Raw genomic sequence first — 26,176 nt, 5'->3', positions numbered from 1 at the left:
GAGCATGAGCTTGCCCAGAATTTATAAACATATCCACATTTGTTTTAGTCTTCCGCGTAAGTTTAAAGCACAGTACAAATATCTAGCAGGACATAGTGCAAACAGGATCCATTAAAATGACTTGACTAAAAAAAGTAAGTTAAACAATGGATATAAGAAGAGTAAAGTGGTGGGTAGCCAAAAATGGATCAGATGCTGCTGTGAGTGCAGTCTGCTCAAAAGTAGACTGAGAAATTGCTAGGACCAACTGTATATTAAGGCATCTCCAATATGGCGAGATAAGGGGGAGAAAGAGGGGACAAAGAATTAGGGAGAGTGGAAATTTATTTTCCGAAAAATAAATATATTGGGACATGACGCGTGCAGACACGCATCACTAGTGTGCGTGTTTGCATACGTAAATTGGGTAGTGACCATCAATTTAAAAATATATATTAAAATTTTGCACAACATTTATTTGTTTTAATTTTTTTCTATATTTATATGTACCTCAACTTTAATTTTTAGTTCCATTTTCCTTTCTTTTGGAATTTTAATGTGGTGTTAATTGTTTGAATTAATTTATGAAATTATATTTTGTAATTCTAAAATTATTTTATTTCTTTATTTAAATTTAGTTTGATTTGAAATTAAAATTATAAGGTGAATAAAGTAATACGAAGTAGATGATATAGAGGAATATGGCCTACAAAATAAGGAGAAAATTGTAGAACGAGATTGGAGAATAAATAAGGGAAGAGATTAAATGATGTTGTGGAAGAGTTGAGCCCAAAAAATAAAAAGAATATGGGAGAAGGGTTGTGGATGTTCTTATACAAATATACAATAATCTATATTCTTTCTTTTTCTAACACGGTAGGGGTGAGCATACTTAAAAAATCAACAAAATTAATAATTTTTTCAAAAAAAAAAAACAAAATTAATAATCAATAGTTGAACTGACCAATGGTTATATCTATATTATTAGTCAGTTTTGGTCAGTTATGAATATTAAAACATAGCTATCAGTTATTTGGTTTTCAGTTGCTTACTAACCATAACTTATCAATGTTCACACTTATAATTTCAAGACTCAACACCAAACTGTGCACTTGTGGCGAGATCGAACTCCCATGTTGAATATTAAAACAAAGCTATCAGTTATTTGGTTTTCAGTCGCTTACTAACCATAACTTATCAATGCTCACCCTTATAATTTCAAGACTCAACACCAAACTGTGCACTTATACCGAGATTGAACTCCCATGTTACCACTAAAAGTTACTACATGAATGCATAAAATTTACCCTGTGTGCATTCGTGTAATAGCTTGTGCATTTACGAAGGGTCTCACGGGAGGTGGATGCACTTGAAATTAGCCTATATATATAATTCAAGAACATTATTTATTTATTTACAAACATGAAGTGCACTAGAAGGGCAAAAAGGCATGCAAATCCACATATTAAGAACAGCCTTGAGAAGCTCTTCAAGTGAAGCTGATTCACTTCAAGCTCTGTGTTTTGTGATTTGCAAGCACCTCTTAACAGCCACTTGTCTTGGATCCTTTGAAGCTCTCCATTTTCTGACAATTCCTGAATTGCAGTTGACATGTCAACTGCCAGAGGAGAGGCCTTCGGAAAGGCCTTGCATTGTATCAAGAAACAAAAACTTTAGCAAAAGCCTTCCAGTTCAAGATCAAGGTATGTGAGTGAGCAAAAAGCAAAAGAAATAGATCAAGCTACTTACAAATCCCATTCCACTTCTGAAAAACTCTGAGCCTACAATGCAGAATTCACAGTGGGTTGAGAGGAAGAGTTCCATATAAACACGCTCGTCTACCACAGCAGCAACACCACCTTTTTCAGGACCATCTCTTAAAGCTTTAGCATAATCTTCTGTCACGTTAAAAGGAATGAGCCTGGATTCATGAATGCCAAGTTCTTCAATCAGATAGTTGCGAATAAATGAACCACGATGGTAACCAATGGTGTCATTTGTTGTTAACAAACTTTCAATTCCTTCGATTGGGGAAAAAAGATGATGAACCATGAGGATTGAGGTAAGGTTGGCAGTGTAACTAGCGTTGATTATTAAAATCACAACTAGCCACATCAGAAAGACAAGGCGGCCTAAGGTGCTGACAAGCATGACAGTGTTATGTCCTGCACGGTTATAAAATATTAGAAAATAATCTCAATATAAAGCTTACCAAAAGAAAAAATAAATCACATAAGAATCTAAACAAACAAAAATCCACTTACTGCTGGCAGAGAAGAATGTATAAAACCCAAACCTGAAAAGGAAAATTCACTAATGCATGTTAATGATGAGAGGAAGTTAAATTATATGGAACTTGTGCACTTTATTCACAGAATCATGGTAACATCAGTGATGAGAAACGAAACTCTGAAATTCAAAAAAGAACATCAATTCATGCATATCTTTAATGGTTTAATATTCATCATATCAACTTCATTTTATTCGCGATTACCTTTTATGAAGAAAAAGAAGTGAAGTCAAAGCCAAAAGTGGCAGTAAGATTTGTGTTCTGATTGTTCATTTCATTACAGAAAGTATTTCTTGGACACTCACCAAAAAATAGTTTCAATTTGCTCTCTAGGAGGTCCACGAAAATCATTATTCATTCTATGCTCCAAAATCCAAATCGTTGCACCAATGAGAAGAAAAAACATTCCGGTGACACACCACATCATAGGAGTAAATGGCCTAAGAAAAGCCCAAGCACTAGAGCCCCTCTCTCTAACTGGTACCACCACAACGTAGCCTGACTGAGTAAAAGGCTGAGTGAAATCAACCATTTCTGTCCGATTACTTGTGATAGCAATGGTACCCACAGCTGCATCATAAACCTGAATAGACAGAAATCGTAGTTAAGTGCATAACAAAACCCAATATTAATTTCGCTACAAACGAACCTTTGTTTCCAAAACTCACCCCTTCAGTGACTAGGCCCACAAGTTCTGTATAGTTTGATTCGCCAAAGGGGAAAAATTTAAATGGTACAGCATATGGCAAATAGTTTAGTGCAGTTGTGAAGACCTCAATACAGTACCCTTTGAAGATATCAGTACCTGGTACCCGTTCAACAAATTCATTAAGGCCAGCTCGAATAGGGACTCCTACTTTCAGTGGTGTTCCATAGTTTGGAAAGGCCCACCCTCGAGGTTTCTTTGTTGTTTCTCCTGTCCAGACCATGGGATATAGTTGTTGACTGGAACGCAAGCGACTTGGCGGATAAGAGTAGATAGAGTCAGGACGCACTACTGATAACCCAGAGTAATTAGACCAGTAACCAACTTTCCTGATTCCAGTTCCAATCACATTAATAACTTCAAATGCAGGGTGATAGAGTTCCCTGTCTGAGGTGTATTTGAATAGCCCTGTCACACCAGTTATATTGGTCTTCAAGATGTTGTCAAGCAATAATTTCCCTCCATCAAAGACATTCATAGAATAATGATTTAAGCCCCCTCTATGTATAGGATCTCTTGAAAATGAAATGTTTCCACCTTGTTTAAAGAATGCATCAAGAGCATGAGCAAGTAACCACACAGTGTCATATGCATATAAACCGTAAGTGCACATCCCAAAAGTGCTATTAGTTCCAACTCTTCTGCTCAAATTGCTCCACCTAGAGACAAAGTTCCTCTTTGCCTCTGAATACGGAACATATGTGCGTAATGTAATAGTTCCTTGAATATTGTCAATTACCTCTGAAGAAAGGGGACCTATTGTGTCAAAGATAGTGGAGAGCCAATTCGTAGCAATCCACACATATCCACTTTCTGTCATTCCTAAATTCTTCGCCAGAGAAAATATATCCAGTCCCCTATAAGGACAAGTGTGAACAATAATAATTCGTGATTCTGTTAAAGCCAGCTGAACTAACACATCCCTCACTTCATCCAATGTTGCTTGAGGTTTCAGAGGTGCTTTATAAGAGATCCGACATCGCCTCATAGCTAGTTGATCTGCTAATGCATCAATGCCACTCCTTCCAGAGTCATCATCTGTATATATAGCAATCACTGCTTTCCATTGATAGTATTGGACAATTGATGCTATTGCAGCCATCTGAAACATATCATTTGGTGAGGTCCTGACAAAGAATGGATACTGAAGTGAAGAGAGAGCAGGATCAGTGGCAGAAAAAGACAATAGAGGGACATGGAGCTCATTTGCAATGTGAGCAATCGCATGAGCTATGACTGAAGATTGGGGGCCAATTATGGCCACAGTGTCAGTCTCCATGTAGCGTATAGCTGTTCATGAAAATCATATCCTTCTGATCAAATTCGAAAACCTAGCTAGTCAACTTAATCCACAAATATATATTAGCAGTGAATTTACCTTCAACTATCCCCAGCAATCCACTGTTACTGTCATCAACGATGGAGATATTCAACTTTGTTCCTCCAAGAACAGCTGGATTAGAATTGATGTCTTCTACTGCAGTTTCTATTACCGATTTTGCAATTTTACCAACATCCGTTCTCAACGTGAGAACACACCCAATGTTCACCACTCTAGGTCTTGCAGAAAGAGTTGAGTTAACTCCTTGGGGCAAATACCCAAAGTAGAAAACTGCGAACATCAATGCCCCAAACAGTTTCATAATGAATTGAGTGATCAAAACCCTAGATTCCACCCTGCTACGCACAGAAACTAAACATCAATGGAATATCAAAATCATACCATTGGCCAGCATAAAATTGTAGGCGTTATTCAATTATTCAAATAATTTAAGGCTCATAACAGCCAATATCAACTCAAACAAGCAGAAAAAAGTAGTGAAGTTTACAGCATCAACGAATAATGAGTGGGAGTACAGTGGTAAGGCTTCCTCTTAACTCTGCATTTCGAAGAGCAGGATAGTAATGTGGGAGTGAATTTAGATAGAACTTAACCTGGAATCTTAGCCTTTTGGAAATTCACCAACACCTAAAATCGATTTCCCTGATTTTGATAAAAACAATCATACAAGTTTGATTGCGAGATGTAATCGATTCTTTAAGTTCTATCAAGTACTGAGGATACTAAAATGAAATATGCAAGTTTACATGTGAGGGGGAAATTCATTTCTATTTTCTAGCCAAACAAACTCTATCATCATTTTCTTATAACTTTTAAATTTAATTTTGTTTTTTATTTAACTTTGCGTTTAATATAATTTCTAAATATATAAATAACTTTGGGTAAAGGTAGCTTTTGTGGGGAAAAGATGAAGGGAGGAGAGAAACTCAGAAAAGTGGTAGCCAAATATGGATCAGATGCTGTCTGCCTCAAAAGTCCCACTTCCAAAAGGCATCTTTTGAACCAACATCAACCAAGTACAACCACAAATGTATATCATTGCCAATGGTACCTAATAAGACTTGCATTTAAAATACTCAGCATCTGTTGAGTTCAACCCCTGTTCGATTTGAAAAGTGATCCTTAACTTACCATGAAAAAATGTAATTAAATTATTAATATTCACCTACTTATCACTAATTGGTTTTAAGAAGGATATAACAACCAGATAACAAAAGAATTTCGTAGTTGAGCGCGTTTGACTATGGAAAGTAAGCATAGTGCAGAGTCAAGATCACGAGTTCGAATGTCCATGCTCGATTTGAGACGTGGCATTGGCCATCACTTCATAGTATGGCAAATATATACACACATATAATATAGTATGCATGTAAATAAATGAAATGAATTAGCTGTCCAATGCCCAGAGTGCCTCAAACCAAGTAATAAATACACCTCTGAGAAGGGCTCTGGAAGTGGATATTCTATTCTGTACTGCTATTACCTCTAAAAAAAAGGAGTCATATACAAAAAGGAAAAGTTGCTATCTGTGCATTTGTGAAGCTAGGAACCATTCATTCTGCATCTTCACCTGTACTTCTAGCTGAAACACCCTCCAACTCCCTCTTTTTCGACCGACATTTCACCGAGTTTTCCTTTTCATCAACGAACGACAGGAATGTCTGGAGCCGTGCTGTCCGTGAGCTTCCTCGAGAAGATGGCTCAGGCTCAGACTCAGGCTTGGAGTAATGTCGCATAAACTTGCGCGTTAACAGAGCAAAGTAGACCAGCAGGGCTAAAACGCATACCGATCCACTTATTAAGAACAGACCCCAGAAGCTCTTCAGTTGAAGCCGGTTGTCCTCGAGCTTCGTGTTCTGTGACGTGCAAGCGCTCCTCAGCAGCCATTTGTCGTGAATCCTTTGGAGCTCCCCGTCTTCTGACAATTTCAGAATCGCGGTTGACATGTCAACTGCCAGAGCAGAGTCCTTCGGAAAGGCCTAGTGTTAAAGAAACAAAGACTCAAATCATATGTGTGTAATATGCATCTAAGTAACATAATTGTTGAGCATATAATATATAAACATAAATGTGCAATCCAACTATCAACTTAAGATTTTAGTTGGGATGGAGCACATGCTTCAATTATACTAACATACTGTCAATATAGAATGGCATGCTCAAAGTGTTTACAGTCCAAGATCCAAGATAAGTACATGAGAGACGAGCAAAAGATATATAGAGAGAGGCTACTTACAAATCCCCATCCATTTCTGGTGAATTCTTGGCCTAAAATACTGAAATCACAGTGGCTAGAGAGGAAAAGTTCGATATAAGCACGTTGATCTACCACAGCTGCAACACCACCTTTACTCGGGCCATCTCTTAAAGCCTTAGCATAATCTTCGGGCAGGTTAAGAGGAACGAGCCTAGATTCATCAATGCCAAGTTCTTCAATCAGATAATTACGAGCAAAAGAACCAAGCTGGTATCCGATGGGGTCATTTGTCGTCATCAAACTTTCGATTCCTTTAATCGGGGAAGAAAGATGCTGCACTGTTAGGATTGAGGTGAGACTGGCAGTGTAACTCGAGGTGATTATTAAAACCACAAACAACCATATCACGAGGACAATGCGGCCTAAGGTGCTCACAGTGTTTTCTCCTGCAAGGTTACAAGATAATATTAGAATTTAGAAAATAACTTCATTATACCAGCTTACCTCTTGAGGCAAAAAGTCAATAAGAATCTAAACCAGCAGAAATAATCCACTTACTGTGGGCAAAGAAGAGCGTCGAAAGGCTAAACCTGAAATGGAAAATTTGCAAATTCATGTTACTGAAGGGAAGTAAAATACTGTGGAAATTTTGCAAATTCATGTTACTGAAGGGAAGTAAAATACTGTGGAAAATTTGCAAATTCATTTTAGTTAAGAATATATTTCTTGGACACTCACCAGAAAATAGTTTCGATTTGCTTTCTAGGAGGTCCACGAAAATCATCGTTCATTCTGTGTTCCAAAACCCAAACCACTGCCCCGATGACAAAAAAAAACATTCCAGTGATACACCACATCATAGGAGTAAACGGGCTAAGAAAAGCCCAAGCACTAGAGCCCCTCTCTTTAACTGGTGCCACCACAACTAGCCCCGAGTCGATATAAGGTTGTGTGAAATCAACCATCTTCGTGCGCTGAGTCGTGATTGCAATGTCGCCCACAGCTGCACCATAGTCCTGAAACAACAGAATCCATCGTTAAGGGCACAACAACGAAACCCGACAACAATATTGATATGGCGAAACCTTTGTTTCCTAAACTCACCCCTTCAGCAATTCCACGCACAAGTTCAGTATCGTCGGGGTTGTTATGCCCATCTCCAAAGGGCACAAATTTGTACGGTACAGCATATGGCAAATAGTTTAGCGCAGCTGTGAAGACTTCAATACAGTAGCCTTTGAACATATCAGAACCCGGTGCCTGTTCAACAAATTCAAGAAAACTAACTCGGTTAGGGACTCCAACTCTCAATTGCCTCCCATTGTTTGGAAAAACCCAGCCTCGAGGTTTCTGTATAGTATGTCCTGCCCAGATTACAGGATATAGTTTTTGGCTCGAAAGTGAATGGTTTGGTGGAAAAGAGTAGAGTGACTCAGGAGGCACTACAGATAACCCCGAGTAGTTAGACCAGTAACCGACTTTCCTAATTCCATTTCCAATAACATTAATAACTTCAAATGCAGGGCGATAGAGTTCCTTGTCCTCGGTAAATTTAAATAGTCCCGTCACTCCAGTTACGCTGGTCTTCAAAATCTTGTCAAGTAATAACTTCCCCCCGTCAAAAATGTTCATAGAAATGTTTAAGCCCCCACTACCCGCTTCTTCTAGCCTAGGATCTATAGAAAAAGAAATGTTTCCACCTTGTTTAAAGAACGCATCAAGAGCATATGCAAGTAACCGAACAGTGTCATATGCATACAGACCGTAAGTGCTTAACCCCAAATGCCTATCGGTTCCAAACCTTCTAACCAAATCGCTCCATCTAGAGGTAAAGTTCCTCTTTCGTTCTGAATCTGGAATATACGGGCGAAATGTAATAGCTCCTTCGATATTTTCCATTATATCTGAAGAAAGGGGACCATTTGTGTCGAGGTAAGTCGAGAGCCAGTATGTAGCAATCCACACGAATCCGCTGTCTGCCATCCCTAAATTCTTCCCGAGAGAAAATATTTTCAGCCCCTCGGGGGAATAAGTGTGGACAATAAGAATTCGTGATTCAGTTAAAGCCACCTGAACTAACATATCCCTCATGTCGTCAATTGTTGGTTCGGGCTTCAAAGGCGCTTTATAAGAGATCCGGCACCGCCTCATGGCAAGTTGATCTGCTAAAGCTGCAATGCCATTCCTTCCATAATCATCATCTACGTAGATAGCATTCACTTCTCTCCATCCATAGTGCTCAATAATCGACGCTATCGCAGCCATCTGGAACAAATCGTTCTGTGAGGTCCTAACAAAGAACGGATACTGAAGCGAAGAGAGAGTGGGATCAGACGCAGCAAAAGACAATAGAGGGACTCGGAGCTCATTCGCAATGTGGGAAATCACATGAGCTATTACTGAAGATTGGGGCCCGAGTATGGCTACCGTTTCAGTCTCCATGAAGCGTATAGCTGTCGATGATAATTTTATCAAATATTAACTAACGGAAATCCTTCCAACCAAATACTAAAAGCTATCTAGTCAACTGAATTAGCAAAGATATAGGTCTAAATTACCAATGTAACAGAGTCAGTAATACTCAATTAGCAAAGATATAGGTCTCGAAGTGAATTTATTTACCTTCAACAATCCCAAGAAATCCACTAGAATTGCTATCAAGCATGTTGATATTCAACTCGGTTCCTCCAAGAACAGTTGGATCAGAATTCACATCCTCAACTGCAGCTTCCACAGCTACTTTTGTAACTTTACCCACATCAGAATCAAACGTGAGAATACACCCAATATTCACAACACCAGGCCTAGTAGAAGAAAGGGTTGAGTTAACCCCTTCTGACAAATACCCATTGTATAAAACTGCAAATATCAATGCCCAAAACAGTTTCATAATCAACTGACTGATCAACACCCCAGATTTCACCCTGTTTTGCACATCAAAAAGTAACAAATTAAGGAAATTAAACATCAAAGGAATGTCAAAATCATACAGTTAATATAAGTGTGGAAGAAATTCATTGTGTCTGAAGTCAATAAATTCATGCCTTGAGCATCAAATTCCACTGATAATGTAAGTAATTTTTCCAGGAAAAGAAAAACATGAAATAAAGCCTTGTGTTCAGATAATAAAAGCTCAGAAAAGGCAGTTTTTGAGACTTTCAGCTCAAGAAAACAGATAAAATAGGAAGGTTTACAGGATCAACAAAAAAGCAGATTGACCTACACAGTAGCGGGAGAGCTAAATTAAGATTCTTCCTAACCCAATAAGGAGAGTAGAGTGAAAAAAGGCATATTCTTTGAAGTATCAATAGAGCAGACAAATCACAAAAGCAATATGCATAGAAAAGTTCAAAAAGTAAAGAACAGAATCGAGAAACCTAGTTAAATCTTGCCGTGTAGGGACAAACATTTATCATATTAAAAGTGAAACATCCTTAATGCAACGAACTTGAAACTAAAAAGAATGAAAACAAGGTAACCAAAAAAAAAAAAGGCAATTAAGAAGATAATATAGTTTCAAAGAATGGCAAAGAGTACAGTGGGGTATTTGTACCAGATTGTCTTCATTTCTTCCATTGTCTTTAATTTCCTGAGGTTTCATATGTGGTGTATATAGTTTGGATTGTCTGTTTGTCTTTGATGAAACAATTGAAAGGTGAAATTGTGAGTAGTCAGCATTGTGATGTAGGTCGTACTGTTCATACATGCCTGTCTTAGTTCAGTGGAATACAAATAGTGGAGAGTGTGAAAATGATGGATTCTTAGTACAAGGTGGGTGGGATTCATATGGTGGTCATGGCCATTAAATATCTTCATATGGTGGTCAAGGCCATTAAATGATGGATTATTTTTTTTCCAAACAAAGTATGATATATATAAAATTAAATAATAAATGTGTAACTTGAATCACATCTAATATTCACTTTATTATAAACTAATTCAAATTTGATTTCGCATTTAGTGATGTAATCGAGTTGAGATGAACACGAATAATTAAAATTTGAAATTTGAGTTGGAAACTTTAATTTTTAAGTTTGAACTATTTGAGCTCAACTATAAAATATTTAATAAATATTATCAAATATCATAACATAACTTAATATTATATTTCAATTATAGCATTTTCTAACGTATAAATATGAGTATATCAACATTTTAGTTAAATTTGTTATTTATGGAATTGAGTCTGAATAATTTGACTCATTTAACTCCTGAATTGTACCTGGAAAATTTAAGTTTTATTCAAAGAGCACTTTAACATAATTTTATTCACTTTTATGGTTATATTAGTAATTTATGTCGGTGTTATATCTTGATATAATTTTTTTTCTTAATTCTTGGCAAAAATAGGGTTAGAAAGTCCTTTGTATATTATAATAAGTGTTTGTACTTATGTATCGTTTAGCATGGTTGGTATAGAAGGTCCCGGAAAGTCTTAGTTGCAATAAAAATTTGTTGGTAAAGATGTTGGTTCAAAAGTGTGACATCAAAGTTGTTTTTCCTTTGTTTAAGAACCTCCTTGTGTTCTAAGAAGTTATGATATTCCAAAAGGTCTTTCTAAAATATAATTATGTTGTCAAATTAATCAACTACTTAGCTTAAAATTTCAGTAAAAAAGAAGGTGATAATACACCATTCGACCTGAAAGATAAACTCTTAATCCTCCTTTGAGTTACAGAGAGACTACATGTCCTCTTGTATTTTTGATCTAAAACATTCGAGACATGTAGTAATGTAGTGTAGTTCAAGCCTTACATCAAGGTTATATTGGGTGCATATTTAGCTCTAGTAAATAGATTTTGCACTATATAAGTTTAAGGGAAAGCCTCGAGTTATCGGTGGTATTGTATGATTTTGATCCACTGATTATGTGATTACAGCTTGAGTTTGACAAGAGTCTGAATGACTCCTAATAGTTTCTTTACATTACCTTCTGTAATCTTTACGAGTTGGTGGTATGGTGGATTGAACCTTTTGAATTGGGAGCCTCGTAGATGTATGAATGATTGTTTTGAATTGCGTAAATAGATTTGTTGTGCCATATGTTTTTTTTTTATCGTTCATTTTTCTTTATTTTTTTATTGATGTAATTATATTTTTTTTTAGTAGTACTGACTTTATTACAATTATATTTTTGTTATAACATAAGCAAATCTCAATTTATTTATTAAATGTAAAAAATTGTTAGATTAAAGTTTATATTAAAAAGAAAAGAAAAAAAGTTGAGGGAATGATGCACTATGCGTGTACCAAGGGGCAAGGAAGTGATTTGTACCTGAATATGGAATATGGAATTATTATTCAGCGTAAAAGCACAAACGCTTTTTTACTTAGAAAGATGGTGGTCCTACATCTACTATACTAATAAGGGCTAAAGAGAGTTAGACCTAAAATAAGTAGAAAAAATGGCGGTCAAATTATTTAATCAAATGGATGGTTCAGATGAATTATTTAATCAAATAGATGCTTAAGATAATTCAGATTAATATTATTAATAGAGATTACCTAATTTAACCTTACTTTTATTATTATCCGTTAAGTTTTCCGTTAAATATTCTCTTCTCCGTTAATATTCCGTTAAATTTTAACTTACCCATTAATTTCTATAAGAAAGGTCTTAGGTTCGAACATCATCCCAATCAAATTTGACATAATTAAGTTTCTCACTCTATTTTACTCTTATTAAATTAAATAAATTAGTAGCTATAACAAAAAATGATACATATGTATTTCTTTAATTTAGAATTATGTGTCTACACTACCTTTATTTGAAAAAATTATTCATTGTCAAAAAATTAAATTAAGAGAAATAATTTCATTAGTTATATTGTATTTATTTTCTCTCATGCAAAGATTCTTTACATTCAAATTTATCAATTGATATTCATTACATTGTCCATTATCTTATTTTTACAATATCTTGTAATTAAATATCAAAGTTATAGTACAAAATAATGTTATATATTTATTTACCAAGTATTTTATTAATACTATGAAAAAAAATTTAAAATAATTTGAAACTAATTATATTAACTACTTGGGGGTTCGTTGACAAAGAGAGTACTCAAATAACCCAACAAAATGAAGTGGAATCACTATATTTTACTCTTATTGAATTAAATAAATTAGTAGTTACACCAAAAAATGATACATATGTATTTCTTTAATACCATGAAAAAATAAAAAAGAATAGTTTGAAACCAATCATATTAACTACTTGAGGAATTTGTTGACGATGAAAGTACTCAAATAACCCATTACCCAACAAATTGAAGCGAGAAACTACCTTTTAATATCTTTAGAATATATAATATTTTAAATTTTCAAATTTTTATTAATTTATTTAATCTTTTTTCTTAAACTAGGGATTTCTTTATCCACAATAACTCATTCAACAATAATGGTTGAACCAAATGAATCCCAAGCAGAACACATAAAGGAAAGTCCATAGCTCCTATATCATAATTTCATTGCATGACGTTGTCATCTATGCTACCAACAATAACCGAATTGCAAATAACACACTACCAACAAAAAGGAAGAGAACAAATAGTAAAGATGAAGACAATGACAATGTTACTCAAAAGAGAATTAAGAACACTTAGAAAAATTCAAATGAAAAGTAATATTTATTTAGACTATCATTTTTAGACCAAATATTTAGACTATCGATTTTACAAGGTTGCAAACATTTATTTTAGTAATAATTATAATGAATTTTCTATATTATTTTGGATTCATATACTTTGAGTTAGATATTTAAATAAAAAAATTCGACATTCAATTACCATGTATAAACTTTTCCTATATAATCTTGCATTGATATACTTTCAAATATTTATTTAAATATAAACATTGGGCATTAACCCATACGCGCAATGCGCGTATAAAACTAGTACAATGATACAAGTGGACGAAATTGTCCAATTAAATGTTCAAATTGCGGAATAAGGAAACCATGATAGGACTTGTAGTTGTTGGAAACATTTTTAGTAAAATATTTTTAGGAACTGTCTCAAGATTTGTAAGACGTAAGAAGATATATAATACTATATTATATACTTTTATGGGACAAAAGTAGTCAATATTAACACGCCAATATAATGGGCATTTATTATTTCAAACTTAATAAATATTTATTTGAAATATTTATGTAACATTAATTTAAAAATACACATTTTACACATTGGGATTCAAATCTTGTATATTGCCAAGTTTTCATTCTTGACCAAGAACCCTACTTTTGTTTTGATTCCTTTTCTCTCTTTCTCTCTCTCTTTTTTTTTTTTTCTCCTTTTTTTTCTTTTTTTTCTTTTCTTTCTTCATTGTCTTTGTCTATTTGCCGCCACCATCTTTGATCTTTTTCCTCCATCACTTCGTCATCTCTTTTTAATTCTAATTCCATTTTGCTTTTCCTTTTTGTTTGTTTACACTTTTTTATTATAATAATATAATATTTTTATATTATTTTTAATTATGATTCCTGTTCCTTTTTTTACCAAACAAATAAATACTTCTATTAAAACTTATTTAGATTACTATACACCATAAAACCATCACATAAATATACACATTCATATATGTATATATAAATTAAATATTAAAGTTCTATAATCAATACATGGACAATGACATTTTTTTCTCTTTTTTTTTTTTTTTTAATTTCATTGTTCAAAAGTAAGGGGTGAGAATGATAACGAGTTTTATAACTTTAAAATATTTAATTTCAATAATAAAAAATAAATGAATAATAAAGTATAAATATTTGGTTTATATAATAAAAAAAATGTTGAATTAAATAGTAAAATTGGCCACCATTAAATAAAAAATTCAATAAGAAATTATCAAATTTAATGAGATTTGACAAATTTTATACCAAATTTAAATTTGAAATAAAGAAAGTGGCCAAAATAATGACAAACACAATTTATGTATTTAATTTTCACCAAACATAGATGTATGATGCGAATGAGGCAAAAACAGTAGGCTGACTGGGTCGTAGGATGGTCAACTAAAATACCTGCCACCCGGAAGCCATCCACGTGTCAAGAACCCAATGCCCCCAAATCCCCACGCTAGCTCAAACCTGGGATCGCCACTCCAACTCTCTTCAACGTCATCCTTACGTCGCCCCCTTCTCTTTTCTCTTGCAAAACTCTTCCCTGCGTCTTCAATTTTTTTTTACATTTGCCCTAATCTTTCCATCTTCTTTCTTTCTATTTACTTGTTTCTTGCTCACATTCTAGAGAATTTTGCTTTGTTTTATCAAAAACAGAGAAAAAAGGCACAATCTTGGCATGTTGGTGTGTCTGTTTCTTTGTAAAATCCGGAAATTGGAGAGTTATCATCATAGCTACGCAATTTCCTGGGCAAAATGTGGGTTCTAGAGCTCTCTTTGAGTTAGGATTACAAGCCCAAGAAGAGAGGAATGGCTTAAGGGTTTCAAGAATTGGAAATGGATTGAATTGGTGGGTTGGTTTGGAAGGAAAAAATGGCTACAGCAACTAGTCTGCGATGCTGCAATGCGGAATTGGATAATGGAATCTGCAAGGAGAAGATAGAAGTTGAGAATCAGGAGGAATCTGAGCCCGGAAGGGCAGGGAAGCCTCCTAGGAATCGTCCCATGATGCATCATTCTATCAGCCAAGCAGCATTGACAGGTACCTGTATATTGGTGAGTGGATCCCTTTTTGCTGTACAATATAATGGTTTAAGTCTAATTCCTTCTATTTGGGATTTTTCAAGCTAAGTTTCTTGAAAAAAGAAATGACAAAGATATGATTATTCAGATTTTATGTTGGTTGGAAGAATTAATGGAGTAAGACCCAGTTTTGGGGTGTTTGGTAAATAGCTGTCGGCAGATAACTGTTAGCCGATTAGGTTACTGGATTTGATTAGTTGATAGTATTGGTTGATTGTAGAAAGATGTTTGGTAAATTAGTTGTTAGAAGAAGATAGTTGATTACATCCAAAATGAGTTTCTCAAAAAGTTAATCTAAAAACCTGCTTTGAACAGCTTTTTGAATTTTAGCCTTTTGGAGCAATAAGCTGTTACAAAAAGCTAATTAACCAAATACTTATATTGGTTGTCTAACCAAGTTAAAAAACTAATAGTGATCAAATAAGTCAAAATTGGCTGATAGGCAAACCGTTTTACCCAAAGCTTAGATAGCTATGTTATTGTATTGTCTTGGAGAAGGAGAAGGCAATTGATTCAATGTAAACCAGTTCCTCAATAATGAACCAATAAACCATGTGATAGAATTATAGCTTTGAGATCTCTGCACAAAAGTTTCTGTAGGTTTCATAATCCTAGACCTCTATTTGCCATATGGGAATGCAACAACAACAACAACAACAACAAAAAAACTGAGATTTTCTTGTGATTATTCCATTCTTGAATGACTTTGATGACATAATTTTGCAAGAAGAGCTTATAGTGCATACTGATTCTGAATGAACTCTTGTATCTCACTTTCAACCAGTGGCTTGTACCGATTCTTGTATTCTAAATTTCTAACAATTGTTCCATTATGCCTTAAATTTGATACCACAATTTTGCAAGAAGAGCGTATAGGGTATACATTACTTTTACATAGATCATGAACTCTCATTTCTTTGTTTTATGTGACTTTAGATCATACAAGTTTATATTTGAGTATGTGGGTTGAAAGTTATTCAAGTGCATGGCATATAGTATATTAGGTTAGCACCTTAGTGGGGCTCTTTAGGTAAGTGCTTACTATTGGTATGCTAATTGAAACTCATCTTTGTTCTATTTGATGCCGAGGCATTAACAGCTCACACTATTGGTTTTAAACCACCGGCAAGTGACAACCCTGGGGTTTTCCCTGTCTTCCGCTCTGGAAGCTGCTCTGAAATGGGACCAAAAACGTACATGGAAGATGAATTCATTTGTGTAGATGATCTTCATCAGCATCTTGATGTGACCCGGAAATTTCCTTCTCCTGGTGCATTTTATGGGGTATGCCTTCGTTTAGTAGCACATATCACATGATTGAACAATCATGCTGCTTGAATTTTAATCCCTAACAATTAGGTTGTCTTTATTTTCAGGTTTTTGATGGGCATGGTGGTGTTGATGCTGCATCATACACTAGAAAGAATCTCCTTAATCTCATCGTTGAAGATTCTGATTTTCCATTAGCGATGAAAAAAGCTATCAGGAACGCTTTCTTGAAAGCCGATCATGAACTAGCTGATACTAAGTCTCTTGACAGCTCCTCTGGGACAACTGCTCTAACTGCACTTATGTTAGGAAGGTAAGAAACCGACCTGCCTTCCTGTGCCATTTCTTTACATGTTCTCAATAAGTTCCTATCTCTGTTGTTGATTTTGAACCTGAGCTCGCTTAATTCGACCACCTCAGTTAAAGTATGCTTAATTTTCTAGTTAGTCTTTTGATTATCCACCTGGTGATTATTCACTAAAATGTTTTGTGATTCCAATGCACAGAACCTTGTTAATTGCTAATGCTGGAGACTCTCGAGCTGTATTAGGTAAACGGGGAAGAGCAATTGAATTATCGAAAGACCACAAACCGAATTGTACTTCTGAAAGACTGAGAATTGAGAAACTGGGAGGTTCAATATATGACGGTTATCTCAATGGCCAACTCTCAGTTGCACGTGCTCTTGGTGACTGGCACATCAAGGGCCCGAAAGGTTCAAAATGCCCGTTAAGTTCAGAGCCAGAGTTTGAGGAGTTGGTCTTGACAGAAGAGGACGAGTTCTTGATAATGGGGTGTGATGGTTTGTGGGATGTTATGAGCAGCCAATATGCAGTGACGATCGTGAGGAAGGAACTAATGCTTCATAACGACCCAGTGAAATGCTCGAGAACACTGGTTAGGGAGGCACTCAAGCGCAACACGTGTGATAATCTAACTGTTCTCATAGTGTGCTTCTCCCCCGATCCACCCCCGCAAATTGTAATTCCAAGATCCGGGAGGAGAAGAAGCATATCGGCTGAAGGGATAGATGTTTTAAAGGGTGTCTTGGGTGGCACATAAAGACAAGTCTAGTTATGCACAGATGAATATGGAGCCATATTTACCGTTTGATGTTTCTGAGGGTATCTGTTGCCCTTGCTGTTGTTCATCATTCTCGACTTCATTAGAGCTTGTGTGTCATTTTGACCCTTAGAATTTCATTGTTCAAATTCAATAACAAAATAATCCCCTCTTCTCTTCTAGAATAACTTGCAAGATTGTCGACTTGTGGACTACAGTATATCAGCTTTTCTCGACCTGGAGTTACTGTCAGACCGAGGCATCTTGTTAAACTGAGTAACCTCAAGATTTGCAATCCGAGTAGTTTTTCAGACATGTTTGAGAACTAGATGGCGCATATTGACTGCTCCGATACAGAATGTCACTACTGTCTCATACCTAAAGTAATAGAGTACGTTTTAGTTTATCGTTTATCATGTAATAGGAACATATAACAGCCTTTACTTCCTCAACCATCGTGTTTTAGTTTATTGTTTATAATGTAATAGGAACATATAACAATCTTTACTTCCTCAACCATCGTGTTATTATATTGACGCTAGGTAACTTATGAAACAAAGTGTAGGATATGGATTTCAAAAACATGCTTCTCTTGTTTCTTAGTCATTAGGATATGGATATGTGTAATGAACTTTTTATCTTAATTTCTTTTTGTGGTATGATGAAATTTTTATTATATACATTTGTTTATGTTTCCTCGTATTATTTCCGGGTCTCAGGTGTAGTAGTGTAATTGAGTGTTGTAAACGAGGAATTGTGCTCACTTATTCTGAAGCTGCGAAATCTCTTGCTTAAGGTATGAACTAGCACTGCATTTTTTCATACATGACAGACACTGTTATTGCCTGTTTTATGTTCTATAGCTCAGTTTACTAGGATATGGTGCACTAAGATTTGAGTAGGATTTTTAATGCAGATTTTGCTTCTGGGTTGTATATATTAGTTATGCATTGAGTAGAGAGATCAGAGGCTCAAGAAAAGATCTTTACTAATGCCAACGAAGAATTACACGAGTAAAGGGCATAAATAAAGTAATCTCACCGAGCATAATGAGATAACACAGACACAGCCAAGCAAGTATTTAAAAGACTAGAAACATAGAACTACACACATGGGACTCTGCATAACCATGCTGTTGCAGCCCATACTTAGTTTGATGGAGGCGGGGAGAGGGTAGGAATGGCGGGGATGGTGGTGGGCAGAGGATTTGCGGGCAGGGGAGGAAGGGTGAGTTTTGGAGCGGAGGGTAAGGTTGGAATGTTGGGGAGTGTTGGCAGAGGCAGAGAGGGGATTGTAGGCAGTGGTATGTTAGGGATTGTTGGCAATGAGGGCTGAGGTAGGGAGGGGACCCCGGCCCCGGGAAGTTGTAATAGGAGGCGAGCGGCGAGGCTGGTGTGGATGCTTGACAGGGAGAGTGTAATGATCAGAGAAAGAAGAAAGCTGTTGTTGAAAGCAGCCATTGGTTTTTGTTTTGGAGAAACTGAGGGGGTTTGTGTGATGTTGTAGCTTGAGTTAATGGCAAAATCTTGATTGATGTTATATATATAAGGGGGAGTTGTGGTGAAGGGTTTGAGGATTTGATGAAATGGGGCTGTGTAGGAAGATGTTATTGGTGGGGTTTATTACTTTATTATAATGATATTTGGGGAAGAGGGAAACTTGCCGCCATTATCCGATAGCGTGTACTGTGTAAACTCCGCCTTGTGACCTTAGTCGACAAAGGACCACAATTTGGTAAACCATCATAGGTTGCTTATAACTGATCGGTTCAAATTAAGACTGGGATTCAAACTCGCGACGTTGTGGTTATTATTATAAAAATATTTGAAATTACAGTGATGCTGAACAATTCAGTAGGTGAACTAACTAGTGCATGTCTTCATAATCTGTTCAACTACAAACTTTTTATTTCTCCTGTGGTGGCTGGGGTCAGCAGGGGACAACTGTCTCGTGAGTCAAGCTCTTGAGGAGGTAAGTCCGAGACTCAATATCATACTATACACTTCTGCGCACAGTTAGTTTATTCTAAACTCACAAACATAGGGATCGAATCCCCACCCTGCAGCTAAAAGCAAGTCTCTTTTCGTCAATGTCCTAAGCAAGTCTGATTTCTGATATGATATCAAAATCAAGGAAGAGATGGAGGATTGGGAAATAGTGTATGATAATACCTTAAAATGAAGTAAAATTCCAGAAAATGATTAGGGTGGAGATGAAGGTCCCTCCAAGTAGACAACATTTAAGAGCCACCCTCCTCTTCCTTGGGCTCAAGAACCTAAGGTACTGCAACATTAACTCCAAAATGGATTCACCATCAAGAAAATATACCTGAAAATTGTATGGCAAAGCACACTATAAAACTTGTATAATAAATGATAATGCAAAACTAACTACTATGCATGCATAATGAATTATCTTGGAACCACTAATAAGAAAATGCAATATGACATCGTGATTACAAAATCTGGAAAAGATGTAACAGTGAGTGAACTTGGGTGTAAAATTGACAAGATTTAACCACCAGAAGAATCAGTCACCATCAGATTTTAGCAGAAATATAGAAAGCCACCCAGAGTGACTACTTAAAAGAGCTCAGAATGCATGCTTATTTATAAGCAATGAAACTCATTTATATTGAGACACACAAATGGCTCTCTTCAATAAATCAGAAGCAATTTCAGTAATAGCAGCAAGTAGGTTCCAGGAAGAGTTACAGAAACAAAATAAATCAGTAAGCTATTGATCCACATTTAAGTGATGCATGGTAATCTGAATACGTACCGGCAAGCTATTGAGAAGAGCAAGTGTCAGAGAGACATGAAACACAAGCATCAACAGCTTTTCCAGTACATTTGGAAATTGTGCACCAAATTTAGTTGGCCAACGAGGCTGATATGAAGTCATATGAACTGAATCTAACAAGGATTCCACATCACCAATAAATAAAAAACTCTGGAAGCAACCTTTGTCACCAAAATCAGAATTCTTATCATCTAGAAAATGAGTTCTTTGAAACTGATGACATCCTGGCATAAAAGGCCTCAAATATGTGATCTCAACCCATGCAATGCCGGGCAATAGGACTGGAGCAAGGCAAGATTCCTCCTGCTTGATCAGTGCATTTAACAATTATATTCTCCAATAATATTTTAACACAGATAACAATCTTTATTAACTCTTGAGGACATGCATATAAAGCCAAGACATTGCCACAATTTCAGGAAAATTTGAATTTCCAACCTGTGAGCACAAGCAGCTGCTTCTATTGTCAGAAGTTTTTGCCCATCCATCTCCACATTTCTCAAGCTTTAAAATATCTTTAGCATACAAGCAATACATATTTTCCATTCGCCAATCACCTGACAACCTCAGTTCCGGGCAGGATGTGGCTACAAAGGCAATAAGATCATTTGGACAAGTTGTCTCGTTGCCTCTCAGTTGAACATGAATTCTCTTTTCAAGCAATGAATAAGGAACACAGTACCCTGTTCCACTACTGGTTTTAAAAGCACTGTAATTGCCTTGGTATTCCTGCATAGTTAATGAAGTAGCAATCTGCAGCCACTCTTGAACAGTGTTAATGCGGATTCCATCAACAGAATGGATCACATCATTTGGAGACAGGTATCTAGACAATGGCGATGTTGAGGCCACATCTAAAACCTAGTCCAGTATAACAACATACACCATTAGGCATATGGGAAATTAATAAGGAAGCATATGTGCTTAACTTAAAAAACTTCTAGCACAAGAAATGCTCTGTTGGATTACCATGGGTCCTTCACCATGTATGTAAACTGGATAAAAGATTAATGGTAGGATGAACAATGAAATGGCACAAACAGCACAAAGCTACAAAAAAAAAAGGTAATCAATTGAAAAGTGACAAGACAAGGAACATTAGAAAATTCCTAACATATATGGAGTATAAACTATCTAGCACTCACTCCTGCATTATGCCAAATTCCAGCACAGTATATACGAAGAGCAGCTGATTTAGGTAATGCCTGCAATATCTCATCATTAAATGCCACCAGAGCTCCTGGAAATAGTACTGCCAAAAACACAGCAATGTACTCCATTTGTATGCCCTCACTGCGGTGCAGAAAGGTGGTATCTAAATCATCTTGTGATAATACATATAATCTTCAATACAGTACTGCAGACAATAAGAGGGAGCATAGCACTTATGAGATCAATACTTGACTTTTTATGTCTTTATTATTATATGCTCTATCAAAACAGAGAATACAAAACCCTACTAAGCATCTAGTTAGGAAAATCATATATTTCATAGCCTCATAGTCTCTACTCTGTAGACAAATTGAGAGTAAACTAAGACAACTTTCAAGTCTAATTCACCAAAATAAAATGAATAGTACTTGAGCTACTGTTCATGGAAACAGTAACCTCGCCCAAAAATCCGCCCAGAAAGAAGCAACAGGGAAGGTGGCATGATGCCATGTTAACTAATACAGAGCAATAGATTGAACAGTTTGGCTGGTGGCCAAGGCTGCCACCCTCAGATTAAGGTGAAAGCAACATAATATGAGTAGTAGAAGAAGAGAGACAATGAAATGAGGAAAGAGAGAAAATCAAGGAAGTCATGAAATCTCTCAAAGAGTTTCTAGGGGTCTCACCTAGAAGAGCTCAATTAATCTCTCTAATAAACCACAAACAGTAGTAAACTCAACTTAAAATTTATTTTTCCTCAAGTGTGTTATGAAGTGTTTCTATTCCAAACAAAATAAAGTAGCTCGCATTCTATTAAATATAATATATAACTTTCTCCCTGCATGGGGATTCCAAACAAATATCATGATTATTGCGTTGAATTCTTGAAAGAAAAAACAGTAAGAAGCCTTAACCTTGCAGCAGCAAGAGCATGCCCAAGTTCATGCACAGATACAGAGACAATGGTAGATATACACAAGTATCCAATGTCAGCAAGTGAGATGGTTAAACCTGAAAGCTGCACAGCAAGTAGTGTACAGGAAACTGAAATAAGTGACACTATCAAGTATGGAGTAATAAAATTGCAGTTAAAGAAAGATTGCCTCTCATGTAACACAATGACAGATATCAACAATTATCAATAGCAAGTAGGGAGCCCAACTATCACAAAAATTAAACATAACTAGATGTCACTATAGAGTTTATGTTCATCTAAGTTGGATTACACATCCAGACGCCAATACTAAAGTTCATGCCAGGTATACCAACATGATATAAGTATACAGCAAACCAGATTTAGTTATGGAGGATCATTTGCACTTAAATCTTTGTTTAGTCTAGTAAAAGATAGGAAACCATTACTTTTACTTTTTTCTCATGGCACAGGAAGTCAATTGTACAGAACGATTCAAAGCGAATTAAAAGAAAAATGGAATATAAGATGAGACATACCCCACCAAATAAAGAGCCACTTAATAGAGTGACGAATTGGGTCTCCCCATTGTATAGATGTAGAAGTTTTCCCATTTCCCAGAGAAGAATCTGGCAATACCATTGTCAATGAAAATAAACCATTGCTAATTAGTTTTATTGGGAATGTTTCATCCATTCTCTTTTTCTTTTCATTTGGCAATATAAAATCTAAATTAGATACTAACCAGAGTAACTCCAAGCAAAGCTGCCAGACTAAAACCAACCCCCATGGAAAACCAAGATCTAAAGTACCTGAGGAAGGAAATATTAGAGGTGTGATTGACCAATGACCTTGTGGTCAAGTGGCATGTAGTAACTCTCCCAAATGGGAGGTTATGAGATTAAGCCTCGATATTGCCTCTTTGTACTTCAACAGAAAATATAAATGAACAGATACTACAATGAAATAGACACCTGTAAATGGGCAGGCATGATAAAAACCTAATTAATCATATTTTTGAGATTATATTTATTAAATGATCTACTTTTCAAAAGTTGAGCAACATAATTGTAATGTATGATTTTAGGTTATTTAAGCCAACACTCCATAAGAGTTGTACTGTACAACCCATAATCATCCCAGATACAATATGTGTAAGAGAATACATTACTGAATACAATCAAAGAGAGAAAAAGAATAAGAATAACAAAATAGGAACCGTTACCTAGAGTATCGTCGTCCAAAAAGAAAGAGGGGTTCGTTCAACATAGAGAACTTGAAGTCACAGTACCTGCAAGCAATAGATCGAATTTCAGTGTTAAAAACAATAATGTAGGAGAAGGGACGGGCAAGCAGTGCATGAAGACCACGGCTACAGTGCTTACCAACAAGAAATGGTGTTTGAAAGGCGGCGTGCTGCCCGCAAGGGCAAAACAGTTTGATTGCTTTGCCCTCTCCCGCTCCTCCTCATTCTCCTTCCTTCCATCTCTCGATCTTCACAGCTAAGACACTATAATGGCGCCAAATGTTTCTGGTAGAACTAGAATCTTTCGAGAATTGAAGGTAAGAATAAAGAGTAGGGTTTCGTTATGTGCCGGTCTAGAATGGTGTATTTTACTATGTATAAAGTATTTTAGGTGTTAAAATAATAAAATTTTTGTGATAAAATAATGTATTTTATATGTTTTGGACTATGCAATAATAATATTTCAAAGATAATGAAAAGTCTGAATTAAATTGTGTGTGCACATCGGTGAAGATAATGAACTGATTGAGCGACTTGCGATTTACCGTATTCTTAAAAAAAGTATATTTTGTCAAAGTTCTTGTGGTCAAGCGGCATTGCTTGTGAACTAGAGGATGTTGCACTCCAATTGTAACAGAGTCAACAATATTAAAAAAAAAAAAGTATATTTTATAATTTATTATATCATAGAAAAAAAAAACAAAATGATTTTAAAAAAGATACGTTTCACACATCTTGGGGTAAATTTTGATTTTCACATATTCTGAAAATTACCAACCGTCATACCTACAGAAGTCAAGACAAAAGTCAGCCCCTTCTATGGCTCTCGTGAGATACAACAAATAGAGAAACAAGTTGTGCAAAGAATCTCCATTTTTCTTTTCTCATTTCTTGATCTGAAATTCTGAGCCTACCATGGGGTTTGAGAAAGACGAAGCAAGTTCATCCTCCCATGTTCTTCACATACCCAGAGAAGAAACCCCACTCTTATGCAAGAATCAGCAACACCACCTCTCATCCCAAACCAAGACTTTCGCCAATGTGTTCATAGCCATAGTTGGGGCAGGCGTTCTTGGCCTTCCCTACACTTTCAGGAGAACAGGGTGGGCCATGGGAGTCCTCATCCTCTTCTCTGTGGCCTTCTTGACCTACTATTGTATGATGCTCTTAGTTAATTCAAGAAGAAAGCTTGAATCCCACCCCAAGAAAGCATTCAAGATCTCATCTTTTGGTGATCTGGGCTTTGCTGTGTGTGGGCCTGTGGGAAGGGTTGCAGTTGATGTTATGATTGTGCTCTCCCAAGCTGGGTTTTGTGTAAGCTACATGATTTTCATAGCCAGCACTTTAGCAAACATATTTAATCATGAAACTGAGGCCAACCCAGACCCTAAAATCATTGGGATTTCCCCAATTGTTGTGTATGTTTGGAGTTGTTTCCCTTTCCAACTAGGGTTGAATTCAATCAAGACACTTACACATTTAGCCCCTTTGAGTATCTTTGCTGATGTTGTGGATTTGGGTGCTATGGGTACTGTGATGGTTGAGGATGTGATGGTGTATCTGCAGAATAGGCCAGTTCTGCAGGCCTTTGGGGGGTTCACTGTGTTCTTCTATGGCCTAGGAGTGGCTGTGTATGCCTTTGAAGGGATAGGAATGGTGTTGCCATTGGAATCAGAGATGAGGGACAAGGAAAAATTTGGGAGAGTATTGGGGTTCTCAATGGCCTTAATTTCTGTGATGTATGGAGCCTTTGGGATCTTGGGTTACATGGCGTTTGGCGATGAAACAAACGATATAATCACCTCGAATATGGGACGGGGAATTGTGAGTAGTGTGGTCCAAATTGGACTATGCATCAACCTGTTCTTCACGTTCCCGCTAATGATGAACCCAGTGTATGAAGTCGTGGAGAGGCGATTGTGCCACGGGCAAACGTGTTTGTTACTGAGATGGGCAATGGTGTTTGGGGTGAGTTTGATGGCTCTGTTAGTCCCCAATTTTGCAGATTTCTTGTCACTGGTTGGGAGCAGTGTGTGCATTGTTTTAGGGTTTGTGTTGCCTGCATTGTTTCACTTGATTGTGTACAAGCAGGAATTGGGGTCTGTTGGATTGGTGTGTGATGGAGCACTCACTGTGTTTGGCATCATTTTTGCTGTGTATGGGACTTGGTCTTCTCTGCTTGAGATCTTTGCAACTAAGGCTTAAGCTATTATGATTATGTGAGTTTGATTATCAGTTTTTGTTTTACATATAGCTATGTAAAAAGTGCATCTTGCTCTATACGGTTGTGAAATTGTATCATATGTTTGCAGACTTTGAATTTGTAGTGTGGTTACTTTTTATTTTGTATCATTTTTACCTTATAGCCTGTTTCACTCTAATAAATATAATAAGAATTCTATTTATTATTTCTTATTATGTCTTATTTTATTTGTCATATTTACTATTCATAATCAAATAAACTATTTTCTTATTTTTTTGCTTTTTTTTTTTAGAGTTAATTCCTTTTTTATCCTC

The 26,176-nt window shown here is 36.1% G+C and overlaps 5 protein-coding genes across 14 annotated transcripts; 2 read left to right on the top strand and 3 right to left on the bottom strand.

The window, feature by feature from the left end:
• Positions 1–1,343: 1,343 nt before the first annotated feature.
• Positions 1,344–5,072, bottom strand: LOC116014212 (glutamate receptor 3.6-like). 7 transcript variants are annotated; one of them, XM_031254215.1, is made up of 7 exons: positions 4,805–5,072; positions 4,354–4,655; positions 2,938–4,265; positions 2,575–2,852; positions 2,244–2,275; positions 1,729–2,144; positions 1,344–1,625 (listed from the first exon to the last, which is right to left on the bottom strand). In XM_031254215.1, exons 1-7 carry the CDS (start codon positions 4,807–4,809, stop codon positions 1,386–1,388), a joined length of 2,601 nt encoding a protein of 866 aa, XP_031110075.1. In that variant the 5' UTR covers positions 4,810–5,072; the 3' UTR covers positions 1,344–1,385. The 7 variants fall into 7 exon arrangements, with proteins under 7 accessions (XP_031110075.1, XP_031110076.1, XP_031110079.1 ...); XM_031254216.1 differs by having other exon boundaries at positions 4,354–4,652; XM_031254219.1 differs by having other exon boundaries at positions 4,911–5,072.
• Positions 5,073–5,553: 481 nt separating this feature from the next.
• LOC116014439 (glutamate receptor 3.6-like) lies at positions 5,554–10,155 on the bottom strand. 3 transcript variants are annotated; one of them, XM_031254497.1, is made up of 7 exons: positions 10,068–10,155; positions 9,137–9,438; positions 7,619–8,967; positions 7,253–7,530; positions 7,073–7,104; positions 6,554–6,960; positions 5,554–6,296 (listed from the first exon to the last, which is right to left on the bottom strand). In XM_031254497.1, exons 1-7 carry the CDS (start codon positions 10,088–10,090, stop codon positions 5,871–5,873), a joined length of 2,817 nt encoding a protein of 938 aa, XP_031110357.1. In that variant the 5' UTR covers positions 10,091–10,155; the 3' UTR covers positions 5,554–5,870. The 3 variants fall into 3 exon arrangements, with proteins under 3 accessions (XP_031110357.1, XP_031110356.1, XP_031110355.1); XM_031254496.1 differs by lacking the exon at positions 10,068–10,155 and adding an exon at positions 9,892–9,984; XM_031254495.1 differs by lacking the exon at positions 10,068–10,155 and having other exon boundaries at positions 9,137–9,957.
• A 4,301-nt stretch (positions 10,156–14,456) lies between these two features.
• Positions 14,457–18,208, top strand: LOC116011751 (probable protein phosphatase 2C 47). Its single transcript, XM_031251154.1, has 4 exons — positions 14,457–15,174; positions 16,315–16,499; positions 16,592–16,797; positions 16,991–18,208. The coding sequence occupies exons 1-4, from the start codon at positions 15,006–15,008 to the stop codon at positions 17,544–17,546; spliced, it is 1,116 nt and encodes a 371-aa protein (XP_031107014.1). The 5' UTR covers positions 14,457–15,005; the 3' UTR covers positions 17,547–18,208.
• Positions 18,209–19,326: 1,118 nt separating this feature from the next.
• On the bottom strand, positions 19,327–23,994 carry LOC116012334 (membrane-bound transcription factor site-2 protease homolog). Of its 2 annotated transcripts, none has more exons than XM_031251852.1 (11): positions 23,799–23,994; positions 23,639–23,704; positions 23,159–23,225; positions 22,953–23,042; positions 22,415–22,518; positions 21,494–21,641; positions 21,318–21,398; positions 20,787–21,209; positions 20,328–20,651; positions 19,718–19,874; positions 19,327–19,611 (listed from the first exon to the last, which is right to left on the bottom strand). In XM_031251852.1, exons 1-10 carry the CDS (start codon positions 23,897–23,899, stop codon positions 19,719–19,721), a joined length of 1,560 nt encoding a protein of 519 aa, XP_031107712.1. In that variant the 5' UTR covers positions 23,900–23,994; the 3' UTR covers positions 19,327–19,611; position 19,718. The 2 variants fall into 2 exon arrangements, with proteins under 2 accessions (XP_031107712.1, XP_031107713.1); XM_031251853.1 differs by having other exon boundaries at positions 19,327–19,605.
• Positions 23,995–24,479: 485 nt separating this feature from the next.
• LOC116014227 (amino acid transporter AVT3C-like) lies at positions 24,480–26,072 on the top strand. The gene has a single exon (XM_031254240.1). The coding sequence runs from the start codon at positions 24,575–24,577 to the stop codon at positions 25,862–25,864; it is 1,290 nt and encodes a 429-aa protein (XP_031110100.1). The 5' UTR covers positions 24,480–24,574; the 3' UTR covers positions 25,865–26,072.
• Positions 26,073–26,176: the final 104 nt, after the last annotated feature.

Source organism: Ipomoea triloba, chromosome 3 (assembly GCF_003576645.1).
Source record: "Ipomoea triloba cultivar NCNSP0323 chromosome 3, ASM357664v1".
In the NCBI taxonomy this organism is placed as follows: domain Eukaryota; kingdom Viridiplantae; phylum Streptophyta; class Magnoliopsida; order Solanales; family Convolvulaceae; genus Ipomoea; species Ipomoea triloba.
The sequence above is the reverse complement of the archived record's forward strand: the minus strand, read 5'-3'. Positions and strand labels throughout refer to the sequence as shown.